The following is a 14,527-nucleotide window of genomic DNA, read 5'->3' on the forward strand; positions in this document are numbered from 1 at the left end:
AAAACAGGGTGTGGAAGGGTGTGTTCCAGTTGTCGCGTGATTACACTCATCCTCCATGGGAAAGCCTCTGCCAGGGTTCTGGGAAGGAGGACCTGTCTGACAGTTGTGCCTCTAATTCAAAAATGGCACCGCAGAGTCTGTCCTGTCAGTGGAACAGCTAACCAGCAGTTTGTCCTTGCATAGTTGTTAAAGGGATAATGGGAGTTTGCCAGTACAGTCTGCATTTTTCTTGCTGACCTGGAGATGGCTTAAGACCATACACCCCAGAGTGTCTTATAGAAGATGCTACAACAGTATGATCTGAAGCTTATTGCATGTTGTTTTGTTTCTGTGTTTGTGGAGTGAGTGGTGTCTGTGTCCCGGCATTAAATCCGACACATTCAAATGTTGTAGGACTGTGCTAGTGGCGTGTCTTTTCTTCTTTCCTGTTCATGATTTTCGTGAACAAGGCATCAAGGCACAGAAGATTTAGAGGATATCCAGTTTAGGAAACTGAGGGCTGCATCCATTTTTTGCTGTCAGTTTTATCTTCTTAGCTTGAAGTGACTGTAACCGCTGTCTTGTGATGGGCAATTTGCTGTCGAGTGTGATGTGGCTGGGATGAAAATCAGTACCTCCAAACAGAATATTATGGTTCTGTCCCAGAAACAAATGGATTTCTCTCAGAAGACTGGAGAGGGAGCAGCTGTATTGACTGGAGAGGTTTAAGCTATCTTCAGGCTCTTTGTTCATCGGTATGGATAGAGGACATGAGGAGACTGAACCAGTGAGTATGGGCAGCAGCAGCAGTGGTATTGCAGACCTTATAGTGGACAGTTGTGTCAAAATGAAAGCCAAGTCATAGGATGAAGCTTCTCTCATTGTACTTGTTAGCCTGTGTTTCTATCCTTCCAAATGGGCATGAGCTTTTCAGAGTGTCTGAAAAGATGAACTCGTAGATACAGGAAGCAGAACTGAGGATGTTCAGACATAGGTCACTTTTGCAGTAGCCTGGCTATGTGGTTCCTACCACCTGTGACTAAAGCTTTGGGCACCTTCCCTACATTCCCTCTGTCAGGAGTTTGAGTAAAGCTCCATACAATAGGCAGTGGAAGCACAAAAAGGTGCAATGCTAGACTAGTAGGAAATAAACTATAAATCATAACCATAAACATAAAAGGATGGTCCAAACTGCACTCCAGCAATGGCAAAGATATATTTAAGAAGGGGCTGGAGGGTGGGGAGGCTACTGCAACAATGATCATAGATCACTCACTTTGGAGAACAGGGAGGGTGCTGTGAAGCTGGTCATTCACAGTGGGTAGGACCCATATAGCTTAGGCTATTGCAGCAGGGATCTGTTGAAACATCTGCAATTACTGTAAGTTTACTTGCATGGCTGTACTTTCTTCCACTGTGTTGCTGAGCTTATTCTCCATGGCATATCAAAGATAATGGCAGTCTAGGGTACTCAAAGTAGGGATTCTGCTCCTCCCTCAAATTGAGAGGGAGCCAGTTGAGGTGCTTTGGGCACCCATGAGAGATATATTGGACATGACTCACTATAGTCCGGCCCCATGGCAGGCATAGGACATACTGGAGAGGAGTATATTTATTTATTTTATTTTATTTTGCATTTGTTTACCGGGATAGTCCGACTGGACACACATTCTTTTTTCAGCGGAGACCCTGGAAGAAAAGCTCCAGTGGTAAGTAGACATACCAAATAAGAATAAAGAAAAACATAGTAATATATGGCGTAATACAAGACATTAAAGGTCAGAAACTTAAATGTGATTAAATACAAATCAATACAAGACATGTGACAGTAGTATATACAATGTTATACAATGTAGTATATGCAGTGTTATACAATGTAGTATATACAGTGTTATACAATGTAGTATATACAGTGGTATACAGTGTTATACAGTGTAGTATATACAGTGCAGTATATACAATGTTATACAATGTAGTATATACAATGTTATACAATGTAGTATGTACAATGTAGTATATACAATGTTATACAATGTAGTATATACAGTGTTATACAATGTAGTATATATACAATGTAGTATGTACAGTGTTATACAATGTAGTATATACAATGTTATACAATGTAGTATGTACAATGTAGTATATACAATGTTATACAATGTAGTATGTACAGTGTTATACAATGTAGTATATATACAATGTAGTATGTACAGTGTTATACAATGTAGTATATACAATGTTATACAATGTAATATATACAGTGTTATACAGTGTAGTATATACAATGTTATACAATGTAGTATATACAGTGCAGTATATACAGTGCAGTATATACAGTGCAGTATATACAGTGTAGTATATACAATGTAGTATATACAGTGTTATACAATGTAGTATATACAGTGTTATACAATGTAGTATATACAATGTTATACAATGTTATATAGTGCAGTATATACAATGTTATACAATGTAGTATATACAATGTTATACAATGTAGTATATACAGTGTTATACAATGTAGTATATATACAATGTAGTATGTACAGTGCTATACAATGTTATACAATGTAGTATATACAATGTTATACAATGTAGTATATACAATGTTATACAATGTAGTATATACAGTGTAATATATACAATGTAGTATATACAGTGTAGTATATACAATGTAGTATATACAATGTAGTATATACAGTGTAGTATATACAATGTAGTATATACAGTGTTATACAATGTAGTATATACAGTGTTATACAATGTAGTATATACAATGTTATACAATGTTATATAGTGCAGTATATACAATGTTATACAATGTAGTATATACAATGTTATACAATGTAGTATATACAGTGTTATACAATGTAGTATATATACAATGTAGTATGTACAGTGCTATACAATGTTATACAATGTAGTATATACAATGTTATACAATGTAGTATATACAATGTTATACAATGTAGTATATACAGTGTAATATATACAATGTAGTATATACAATGTAGTATATACAATGTAGTATATACAGTGTAGTATATACAATGTAGTATATACAGTGTTATACAATGTAGTATATTCAATGTAGTATATACAGTGTAGTATATACAATGTTATACAATGTAGTATATACAGTGTTATACAATGTTATATATATCTGGGCTTTCCCGGGGAGTCTTGCAAAATGACCTGAGGTCTTTTGCTGCTTTAGGGAAGTCCAGTCTACCTTGCTTGGTTAGCTATGAGTGCACCACAACAAATAATTTAGAGGACAGGTGGATGACTAACTATAAGGTTAGTTTTTGTTTGTGTATCCACTACATCATTTGCTGGTGTTGCTTACTACATATGTTTATTTTTTTCTCTGATCCAGCCTTACTTTTTTGAGACTGAGAAAAGAATAAAAACAGGCATAAAGATTTTGTGGTAGGGTCCCTTAACAGTTATGCCTCAAAGTCTAATAGGTGAATGATGTCCACCTTGCAGCAGAGGTGACACTCATGCTTTAAAAAAGATGCTTCTAGAGAGCTGCCTACATCAAAGCAAACCAGTTTGCAAATCGGCAAACATCAAAGCAAACTGCTGTGTGAATGAATAAAAACTTCAAAGTGATGAACTGCCAATAAAAGCAGTTCACCATTGATATTAATGAGGAGGTATGTCTTGCAATAAGAAACTAAAAATGCTGCCGTTTTCTTCCTCAATAACAGGCTTTGTCATGTCAGTTTTTATGTTCAACAGTACACTGCTAAATTTTGTGAATATTGTAAGGTATATTCATCAGTTTGTATTAAATAACTGGAATCGATCAATACAACGTAAGATGTTGAGAAGTGAAAGTTCTTTTTTTCAAGAAGAAATGAGCACCTGGCAATTATAATGGGGGGTGTAGGGTGGGAGTTAGGGTGATTATGTCATGAAGGCCAAGAGGAAATGTCATAATCAGCTAAATCATTTGGTAAAATAGTAAGATGTCTTCAGCTGTTGATATATTGATTAATAATATGTCCCATTGCCTTCAATGTTTTGCACTCTGTGGCTTGCTGTAGCACTAGTTGTAGATGTTTGTATACATGTTCATGATGACATTATGCTGCATACAGTAGTAATAATGACTTTTGATGTGCCAAATAGACAGGACTGAGTTGGGGAGGGAGAAGTGGGAGGTACAAACAACTCAACCTTTTGTTCAGCTTACAGAACTAATCTGTGCTTTACAAGAAAATATGAGACCCTTACTGTTGAAAAAAATTAAAGTCACTTGGTGTTTTATTTCTTTCTCTTAGGGAAATAGGGATACTTTTAGACACTAAATGGACATTACTTCATAAAAGCATATTATTTTTACAATTATCAAAGCATGAATGTATGAACTGTAGAAGTAGTGTCTAAGAGGTATCAAGTATAAATATATCTGTAGAATGGATATTAGTAACATCATGCATTATTTTTATAGCAATGCATTTTGTTCTCAGCTGCATGCACGTATGTTTAACATTATTTGTAGTATGCACCCAGCCATATGGTACCCATTGTACATGCTAGTATTTAGTTTCATGCACAGTTTGGCGTCAGAATTATTCTATAGCGAATGGGGTTAACTAACAAATAGTTTAAACCTTTTATTGATAACTTTACTGTGCAACTTTAATATTCTCATCAGATTTGCAGTATTTTTGTTTACAGTAAAAGTCTTAGTTGAATGCTTGCATTACTTGTCACAGAATTGTACACCTGCAACAAAGTTTTAGTGTCGGACATTCCCATGTGACCATATTTGACCATCTGATTCCCACATACTCAGGTATGAAAATGGCTCAGCATATTATCACGAAGATGACCGGGAAGGCCTTTTAAAAGTCTGCAGACTAATTATCCATTCTCGGTATGATGACTATATCACTGAAGGTTTCAATGTCCTGACTACTAAACAACCTGTCATCTATATTAGTGCTGCATCCAGACCAGGACTAGGACAATATCTGTGTAACCAGGTAAAAGAAGTATACATTTGATTGGGCAAGTAAATAAAATCCACTGATGTGATAAAAATCCACACATTGTATAACATATGCTTTATAAGCATATCTGTTTAATAGTAGGCATGGATATAGCATTAATGCCAGTTTTTTTCTACAGCTTGGCTTGCCTCTCTCCAGCTTCTGCAGTGTGCCTTGTAATACTATGTTTGGATCTCAGCATCAAATGGTAAGTTGAGACTTTATCCCTCTTTGTTTTTATCTGCTGGTCTTACCCAAACACTGTTCACAATTTTACTGTAATTACCCCCTTGGACAGTTGGTGGTGTAACTTAAAAAGTGCAAGGAATTTCAGCAGTTACCCCAAATTAGTCCTGGTCATCTTAACAGAAATATTTATATGTACTACTTAGTTATAATTTTTAAGTTTTCATGTTTGTAAAACAAAGTGAGGAAGGTCCGAATCCAACACAAGCCTACCTAGGCAGCTGACTAGGTCCCAGTGCTGGCTTGGTGTCCCCATAAAAGCTACAAAAAAAAAAAGCTGTCCCACTCGCATTCAATTACTGCTCTGCCTTTATGTGCCATTGATTTGGTTTGCCATGCAAGAAGCTTAGTTTTAGGTAGTCTCAAAGTCTCTCATTGGCTCTACATGTAAGACCACAGTTGGCAAAGAGAGGATATTACGCAAGTATCCATTGTGAAATACTCTGCTTAAGACACTGAGGTTTGAGCTGGCCCACTCATACTGCAGTTGAATTTTCATGTGTGATGCCAGAGATCTGTGTTCTGGAGAATAATTGGGTTATGGAGTGCTCACTGGTTAGGAGCAGGATAGACTGCTATATAACTTTTCTTCTTTAGGGGAGGAGTTGTCCCATAACATCAGTGACCTCTAGCTGAATTAACTGCGGTAAATAACTATTCTCCTAGTACTTCAACTCACACCTTCTAGGAGAAGAAAAGGTTGCAGCCACTTGCACACTTAAAGTACTGAAATATCCAGTTAACAACCAGTTAACCATTTAAGTATAGATGGTAGGGTTGGCCCTTCTTTCACTTATCAGTTGTACCTTGTAGATCCTTTTTGTGAGGGTATATTTTTGTAAAATTTATGTTATGTTTGGCATCATCAGTAGTGTTTGTCTGAAATTTACAGACTTTTTATTTGCTAATGCTTTTGCTTAAGTTTTCAAAAAGATACGAGAAAGAGGAAGAGTTATACAGAGATTTAAACATTTTTTCTTACATTTCCTAAATTTCAAAGGAACTGTCCAACTCCACCTCCATTTTTTTATAAGCCCGTCAAAGATGTCCAGCAGAAATCTAGGAAAGTGCAGTTCAAAAGGAAGTGGCAAGGGGGCTCCAAAAATATCTAGTGGGTCCCAAGGAGGCAAACTTCCAAAGAAAAAAAAACTTCTGACTGTCCTTGACATTCTTTTCCCTCTTTCCCCACGCTGGCCTCCAGCTGAAAATTATAGGGAATGTTTTTCTCTGCCTTTCTCCACAGCAATCGATAATTATAAACTGTTGGGTTCTAAATATCATAGAGCATGAACGTAAACATCAACAGACATCCCTTTCCTTTCCAGCATGTATTCTCAGCACCAAAAGACCAGCTTCATATTTTCTTTCAGTTATTACAGATTTACTGCTTCAGCCGGTCCTGGAACCAGTTCCCCCGGGCCATTGGTGTCAAAGATTTTACTTATTACTTTTCCTAGTCCCCAGGAAAGAGGGAACCTAGTGGCCTATTGTAGATTTTTTTCAATCTAAACACATTTCTGGTCAATCCAAGCTTCAGAGTGTCTTCATTTTCATCAAGCCTTTCTGATCACTGTAGACCTAAATGTTGCTTACTTGCATGTTTCCATTCACAAAAAGCACAGATCATTTTTAAGATTCTTTACCTTGGGATTCAGTTATCAGATTATTACTTAGCCCTTTGGACTTCCTACCATTCCAAGAAGCAGGAGTTCAGTAGGTCTAGTTTGATTATGTAGTAAGGTCATGTATGTGTTTTTCAGTAGGTCTAATTTATTGATGATCTCAGTGGCCCATGCAGGTACTTTCACATGCTGCAGATTAGTGTAGTAAGTTGCTGGAGTAGTTGAAAATGTGTGTTCCCCTCTGCCTCTGTTATCAGCCATTAAAGCTTGTTGCTATGCTGTGGGAATTGGCTTATGTTGCCTTAATTGCATTGAGAATTCCTCAGGGTTTTTGTCGCTAAGCACAGTGGTAGCACTCCTTAAATTTTGGACCACAAATTCCATATTTGCATTTTTTCCAACTATGTTACTATATAATCCATGAAAAGGGTTCATCTGATTTATGAGGTGAACCTTCTGCATCCTGGAATCCTTTTATATGACCACTTTGGCTCCTGATCTTTTTGCCCTGCTGTCCAACATGTTCTGATTGAGTGATGCCACTAATTTAAGGATTTGACCGTGGAATAAGTTGGATCTCTGAGTCTGCTGAAATGCCATGACTTCAGTGCCTTTGGTCTTGTTTTGACATTTATTGGTATTTTGTAATGCAGATATTATCATGGAAGTTGGAGAAGCATCTTTCTTTGTAGTCATTGCATTACTTTTATTGGTTAATAAGTTTGTAGGTCAGTACTAGACCATTTTAAGCCTAACCAGTTTCCCTTCAAAGGTGAGAATTAAATACATACCTTAACCATTATGCCAACCCCCAACTCCAGCATAGTGCAGAAATTTAAGTAAGCTTAAAACAAACCAAGATCAGCTCCACATTAGAAAGGACACCTTCCACCATGGCATATGCATTTAATTACATCTTCTTCCTTTCCTTCAGGATCAAAGTGTAATCAAAGGCAAATTTTTAATTATTCATATGCTTGTATTTTATGTATTTATGTAAGTGAATCATAGAAACCTAGATTTTCATGGCAGATAGCAGCCAATTTGCCCCTCTGATGTATCAATTTCTGTATCCACCAGATAATGACAGATCTTCTTGATCAGCTGCTAAATCATTTTGAGTGCACCTTATAATACTGCCGTTGCCTATCCTATTAATTCTTGCAGTTTTGCACTATTTTTGAGCATACTTGTACTACTCAGGAAGCCTTTTAAAATCATCCACCACTCATTTTATGAGAAGGCACTTCTTCTTGTCTACTCTGAGCCAGCAGTCTTCTAAGAAAATACTGCCTGGGTTGGAGGCACTCAAAAAGATGATGGTGCATTAGTGTTGTTTTAGGAGGTTGGCTGCTCTGTATTAAACAGGGTGAGCATTTGATCTTATTTTGTATAAATCTTGTTCACTTTTCTTCATAACCTTTATGAATAAGATCTAAAGAAACTAATTGCAGTGTTCAACATGATATCACCACATTTCATAACTTTTTACCCACTTTGGAATATGTTTTTGCAGAAATATATCGATTGATGTACTCTTGGCATTTTATTTTAATTGCAATTATGTTTTATTTATTTATTTTTTATGGCAGGATGTAGCCTTGCTGGACAGACTCATTAAAGATGATGTTGACTCTGGAAAGCTGCCGTTATTACTTGTTGCAAATGCAGGTGAGCTATTTCTAAAGAAGACGAAAAAGCTATCGATGATTGTTTGCTAAGTTTAAAGACTGCATGTAAATCAGTGAAATAGTTCTTGTGGGAGCTGCTGCATGTACATTTCCGAGTTTAAAGGTTAAGGGGAGATGGACTGGAATTGATTTTTATTTATATATTTATTTTCTAATTTATTGTGACTTGTTTTTTTCAGTTGTTCACTTCTTTAACTGTAGGCTATTAAGTTGGTATGTAAGGAGAAAGGGATGGGCTTGCATTTGAAAAGATTTTGTAATATAAGGGGAAGGATACCCCTAGACATATAACAGAAAAACAAATTTGTGAACAAAACTTGTCCAAACTGTGCACTTTATATGAATAATGTGTAGCAAGTTGCATGATAGCAGTAGGTATTGATATAGATATACACAACAGATTTGAACTAAGAGAAACAGTTGATTAAGCAAAGTCCCTTCCCCCAACCCTTCACCGTACCATAATAAAAACCTTCCCGTAACACTGCCAGTACACAAGATACATTTGCACGCACACTAAGTAGCACAAGCACAGCAACAACACTACACATATCCCCTTACCTAACCCTGATGCTTACCCTAAAATAAACACACATTCACACAAACACACACCACCTATCCCAGACCATAACCCTAACTCACAAACATATGCACCATCACTCTCACCCTCTCCAGCCCTCTCACCTATTTTGACAAACTACAACTTTGGCATTTGCACCACTTGGCTATTTGCAGCCTTAAAGTTAAGTAACACCTCCTGCGTGTGTTAAACAAATGAAAGTTTAACAAAATTCACGGGAACCATATATAGATTTCTCTCTCTCTCTCTCTCTCTCTCCGTATCTATGTATATATTTGTGTATGTATATATATATATATATATATATATATATATATATATATATATATATATATATATATATATATATATATATATATATATATATATATATATACATAAACACACACACACACACACACACACACACACACACACACACGTGTGTGTGTGTGTGTATGTGTGTTTTTGTATATATATATATATATATATATATACATATTTGTATGTAGCTCTCTCTCTCTCATGTATGAGTGTGTTTGTGGGTTCTGCTTTCAAATCTTGAAATACTGAAATACCAAATTTCAGTATCTCAAGATGGTGATCATGAAAATCCACTACAACGAAACATTAGAAAACTGAACTTCACTGTACTGAAAATTCATAGTACCGAATTTTCAGTATGAGATGTTTTCAGTTGTACCCTCCACCAAAGAACTAAAATAAAAAATTACCATCCTCCGTACACCATCACAAACCAAAACAATGAGTACATGAACAAAACCTTAGCAATCGACATGTAAGCAGGAGGTGGGTAAGCCCCCTCTGCACCCCCATGACCCTCCCTAACCCGCTAATTGTATATATCAACTCAAGGCTGTACTACCACGAAAAAAAACAAAACAAAAATATCTACCGTACCATGCCCTACACTTCCATTGCAAACATTCGAAGCCATACCCATGACAAACACACACTACACATCCACAAAAATCATTACTTTCAAAACTTTCATGTACCTACCCCAGCCTACTCCTGACACTTCCCAACAAATTAAAACATAAAACATATATATCCAAAACCCTTACACACTGTTACACCTACCTGAAGCTTCTGCACATAAGTATGCATCAGCCACCATATCTACATCCCAGAAACCACTATACCTTAAAGGGACAGCATAAAACTGACAAAAGACAGCACCACAACTGCTACATCGTCTACATTCTCAAATTCGTTATTCTGCATATATGAACAACTGAATTTTTGTGATTGTCATCTAGAGATACTGAAATTCGATATTTCAGTATTTCAAGATTTGAAAGTAGAAACGTTTGTGTATATGTGTATTGTGTATATATATATATATATATATATATATATATATATATATATATATATGGGTCTACTGCTTTTGGTCGAATTACATTTGGTCGAAAATTATTTCAGGCAGCCCACTTCATCGAAAATGAATTTCACTGAAAACCCATTTGGTCGAATTCCATTTGGTTGAAAATGGAATATAGCCCCGCCCCACTGCAGTGCGACCCTGGAGTGAGAATATAAAGTTGGGGGGGTGTAGGGGTCACAGCACCCCACATTTTGCAACTAGTTTTTACTGACGTTATATGTTTCAATGTATTTTTAATGGATACACATGTATATCATAGTGCATACACTGCAATTATGAGGGGGGCTACACCCTCCACACCCCCCAAATGGAATTCGAACAAATGAGCTTTCAGTGAAGTGGGCTGCCTGAAATCATTTTCAACCAAATTTAATTCGACCAAAAGCAGTAGACCCACATATACATATAAATGTGTATATACGTATACAAGAAATTAATACATTACTAAATATAAATTTTGAAGAATAACTTGTAACAAAGTTTGTGCCATGATTTTTGAAGTATTGCTGTATAAAATATGTAACAGAAGTAATAACATCTGTTCTGTACCTATAAAAATATAGTCATGTAATAAATTCAGACAAGCCCAAAAATCTTTTAAATAATCAGGTTTATTTTTGCACAACAGGATTTAACAAAAAAATCAAGGTATATTGAAATAGCTTCAGTGTTTGAAAAGTTTGTGTCCCCAGTCGACCTGTATGGGAGGTCATCTTGTTTTAATGCAATATCAGAATAATGAAAATTCTACCCATTTTTAGGTAATCCACTTTTTAAAAAAAATTGAACAACTGATAATTTATATACCCTTGATGTGACTTCTTCTTCTTTTGGCTTTTCCCGGTTAGGGGTCACCAAAGTGGATCTACCTGTCCGCTCACGATTGGCAGTGGAGTTTTACTGTGTTGAGTTGCCAGCCTGGCACCCAACCTTCCACGGAAGGCACACACGCACGCATGCACACACTCTCATGCTTAGGGCCAATTTAGAGGTCCGATCCACCTACAGCATGTCTTTGGGATGTGGGAGGAAACCGGAGCACCCGGAGGAAACCCACGCGACCACAGGGAGGGCATGCAGACTCCGCACAGAAGGCATCCCAGCCAAGGATCGAACTGGAGAACCTCTTGCTGTGAGGCGGCAATGCTAACCGCTGCACCACCGCGGCTGCCCATATCCTTGATGTGACAAATCTGTTAAATCAGTTGCTTGAAATTTCATATCAAAATACTACTATTCACTTGCTCATAACAGTCTTCCTGTGACAATAATTCTAACACTTTTTGTCATATAATTCAACATCCATAATTGCTATACTATTACTCTTTTTGGCTTTTATAATCTGTTTAGAATTTTGATTTTTCAAATTGCATAAAGCGACTGTTTTCAGAAACTGAAAGATTAAAAGTTGTTAATAGGTTTATCAGTGAAAGTCTTGTGCAAATCATTTTTGCAAACTTCCAAAAAAACTTGTACTACTAAATAAAGAATTGCTTTTGCAAATGTTCTGATCGACTGTGTAATAATATTAAACATCATTCATAATATATTGTAAATTCAGTTTTATTTATTTATTTTATTTTACATTTGATAACCGGGAAAGTCCGACTGGACAAGCAGTCCTTTTTCAGTGGAGGCCTGGGGAGAAAAGCTCTACATTTATATACAGATTTAGAATACCATTAGAACAGATATTAACATAGATTACAATTAAGACATGTATAGTGGTCAATTAAGACATGTATAGTGGTTGCCACAGTGGTACAGCAGTAGCGTTGTTACCTCACAGCAAGAGGTTCGATTCTCTGCGTGGCTTGGGAATGCCTTCTGTGTGGAGTCTGCATGTCCTCCTCGTGGTTGGGTAGCGTTCGAAAGACATGCGTGTGTAAATGGGCGTGCCTTCGTTAAAGGTTGGGTGTCGAGCTGGCAATCATTAGCGGACCGGAGTTCCACTGTGGCGACCCCTTACCTGGAAAAAGTCAAAAGACAAACAACAACAATTAAGACATGTATAATGTTATGTAGTTATTGAGCTCAATACACAATAACCTTAGATAAGTCAGCAAATTTTTAAGGGATAAATGAAAAGCCTTTGTTCAAAAGCGAAACATGATTATCAGTTAATTTAAAAGTACTGAAATTAAAAATAATGTCGCTGTTGATTATTGTCTGTCTCCCTGTGCCCCTGTCACTGTTGATTATTAAGTCCGTCTCCCTGTGCCCCAGCTTCTTCCTCTCTTTTTTCCTCTTCCTAGTGACGTTCCTCTCTTCCCTGTAAACTGATTCAGACTGAGAAAAGGAGTAGCAGACAAACCTTGTTTTAAGAAAATTTCATTTTATAGAAGGTTTACTGATGATTTAATTATGTTATGGAATGGTATGAATGAAGAATTTTTATTATGTTTTGATTTAAATGCAAGCCCAAGATGTTCTTCATTTCTCACTGCTGCAGTCATCACCATTGGGTTATCTATGCTGTGGTAGCCCTCAGTCTGTCCGAATACCGGAGTCAAGGTTTTGTGCGTAGGCTACTGTCGCTTGCTGGGTGGCATCAGGTCGTCTGAGCTATAAAGGAGAGCAGGTGACGCCATTACCTCAGTCTTTCTTGCCATGGGGCCCGTAGCAGAAACAATTCACAACAGTGCCAGTCGGCTGTTTTCAGATTTCGAACTTCAGCTGAAAACTTCTAAAGCTAAGTACCCCATTGGGGATCCTTCCTTTTTCTTGCACTAACCGATATCCGAAAAAGTCAATAACTGTCTCGCCTGTGGAAAGCAAATACCACACTGAGACTTCCATTCTTACTGCCTCACTTGCTTAGGCCCAGACCACAACGTACCCCGCTGTCAGTTCTGTGCCCTCTTTAATGCCAGAACTATTCGTCGCAGAGCTCTGTCTGTAGCCAGTTATTTTCATCTTCCGTCTGACTACCGATATGGCATCCATCAGTCAACAAACCGCAGCTCTTCCAAAAAATGTAAAGATAAGGATAGAGACAGACCGCATAAGGCAAAGCCTTCCGATGACTCCACCGCTAAATGGGTCGTTAGTTCTTCGGAATTCAGTGAGGTGCTTTCACAGCCCCTGATGCCCGACTCAGTTTCTTCGCAGACCTCTACTGAGACCCTTTCAGAGTCCTGTATGCCGCAGATGTCTGCATCGTCTAACGAGCCTTCAGCTATCTCACCCTCAGTTGGGTCCGGAGCCACTAGGCAGGCTTCCGAGTATAACGCTCACACTTCGGATTTCACTTCAAGGCCTTCACCCTCTCTTCTGACTAACACACCGACAGCACCAAGAGATACCCTTCAGTCCAGACTTAGACCCACTCCAAAGAAAACAGCTAAAAGTCTCCATTCCACCACTTCTTCCCCTCCTCAAACTAGAATGCTTAAAATGGCAGAGGATCTCATCACTTTCATCCGGGGTAATCAGCCCCACTCCAGCCAAAAGGAGAAGGGATCCTTCTCCAGACATCCTATCGGATTTAGACTCAAAGGGATCTGACTCTGTTTTTGAAGAGGAAAATCCCTTCACTACCTATGAAGACTGAGATGCAGAGGACTCTATCATTTCTGCTTCACCTCCGGAGGACTTTTCCTTTGGGGAAACCCTCCACACCCTCAGGGAACACTTCCACTGGGAATCATCAGATTTCCCTCAATCCAAGAAAAGACTAAGAGAGTTTCTGGACCTACCCCAGCATAGGCCTCTGGCCATCCCACCCATCCTGGAGGTGATAGATGATATTTACCAAGATCCAGCCTTACCCCTGACACCGTTCCACCTGCCCCCAAAAAACCTGACCAGTATTACAGGGTACCTGACTCTCATAAATTCCTCTACAGAAATCCTGTAGCAGACCCAGAGGTGATTACTCAGGGACCTAAGGGAGTTAAGGCTACCTCTGCAAAGAATCCTACTCCCTCAGACAAGGGATCTAGAGCCCTAGACAGATGGGGTAAGAAAGTATATACCTCTGCAACTAGGGCTCTCAACTGTCAGCTCCATAT

At 37.8% G+C, this 14,527-nt stretch overlaps 1 protein-coding gene across 2 annotated transcripts in view; it reads left to right on the forward strand.

The window, feature by feature from the left end:
• PDXDC1 (pyridoxal dependent decarboxylase domain containing 1) overlaps positions 1-14,527 on the forward strand; it is a 674,140-nt gene that overhangs the window by 233,595 nt on the left and 426,018 nt on the right. For both annotated transcript variants that reach the window (XM_044089172.1, XM_044089173.1), the window contains exons 6-8: positions 4,790-4,979; positions 5,125-5,193; positions 8,446-8,524. In XM_044089172.1, the coding sequence (XP_043945107.1) occupies positions 4,790-4,979; positions 5,125-5,193; positions 8,446-8,524 (338 nt within the window). The remainder of the gene's footprint in view (positions 1-4,789; positions 4,980-5,124; positions 5,194-8,445; positions 8,525-14,527) is intronic.

Source organism: Protopterus annectens, chromosome 12.part0, assembly GCF_019279795.1.
Source record: "Protopterus annectens isolate FY-2018-M chromosome 12.part0, PAN1.0, whole genome shotgun sequence".
NCBI lineage: Eukaryota > Metazoa > Chordata > Ceratodontiformes > Protopteridae > Protopterus > Protopterus annectens.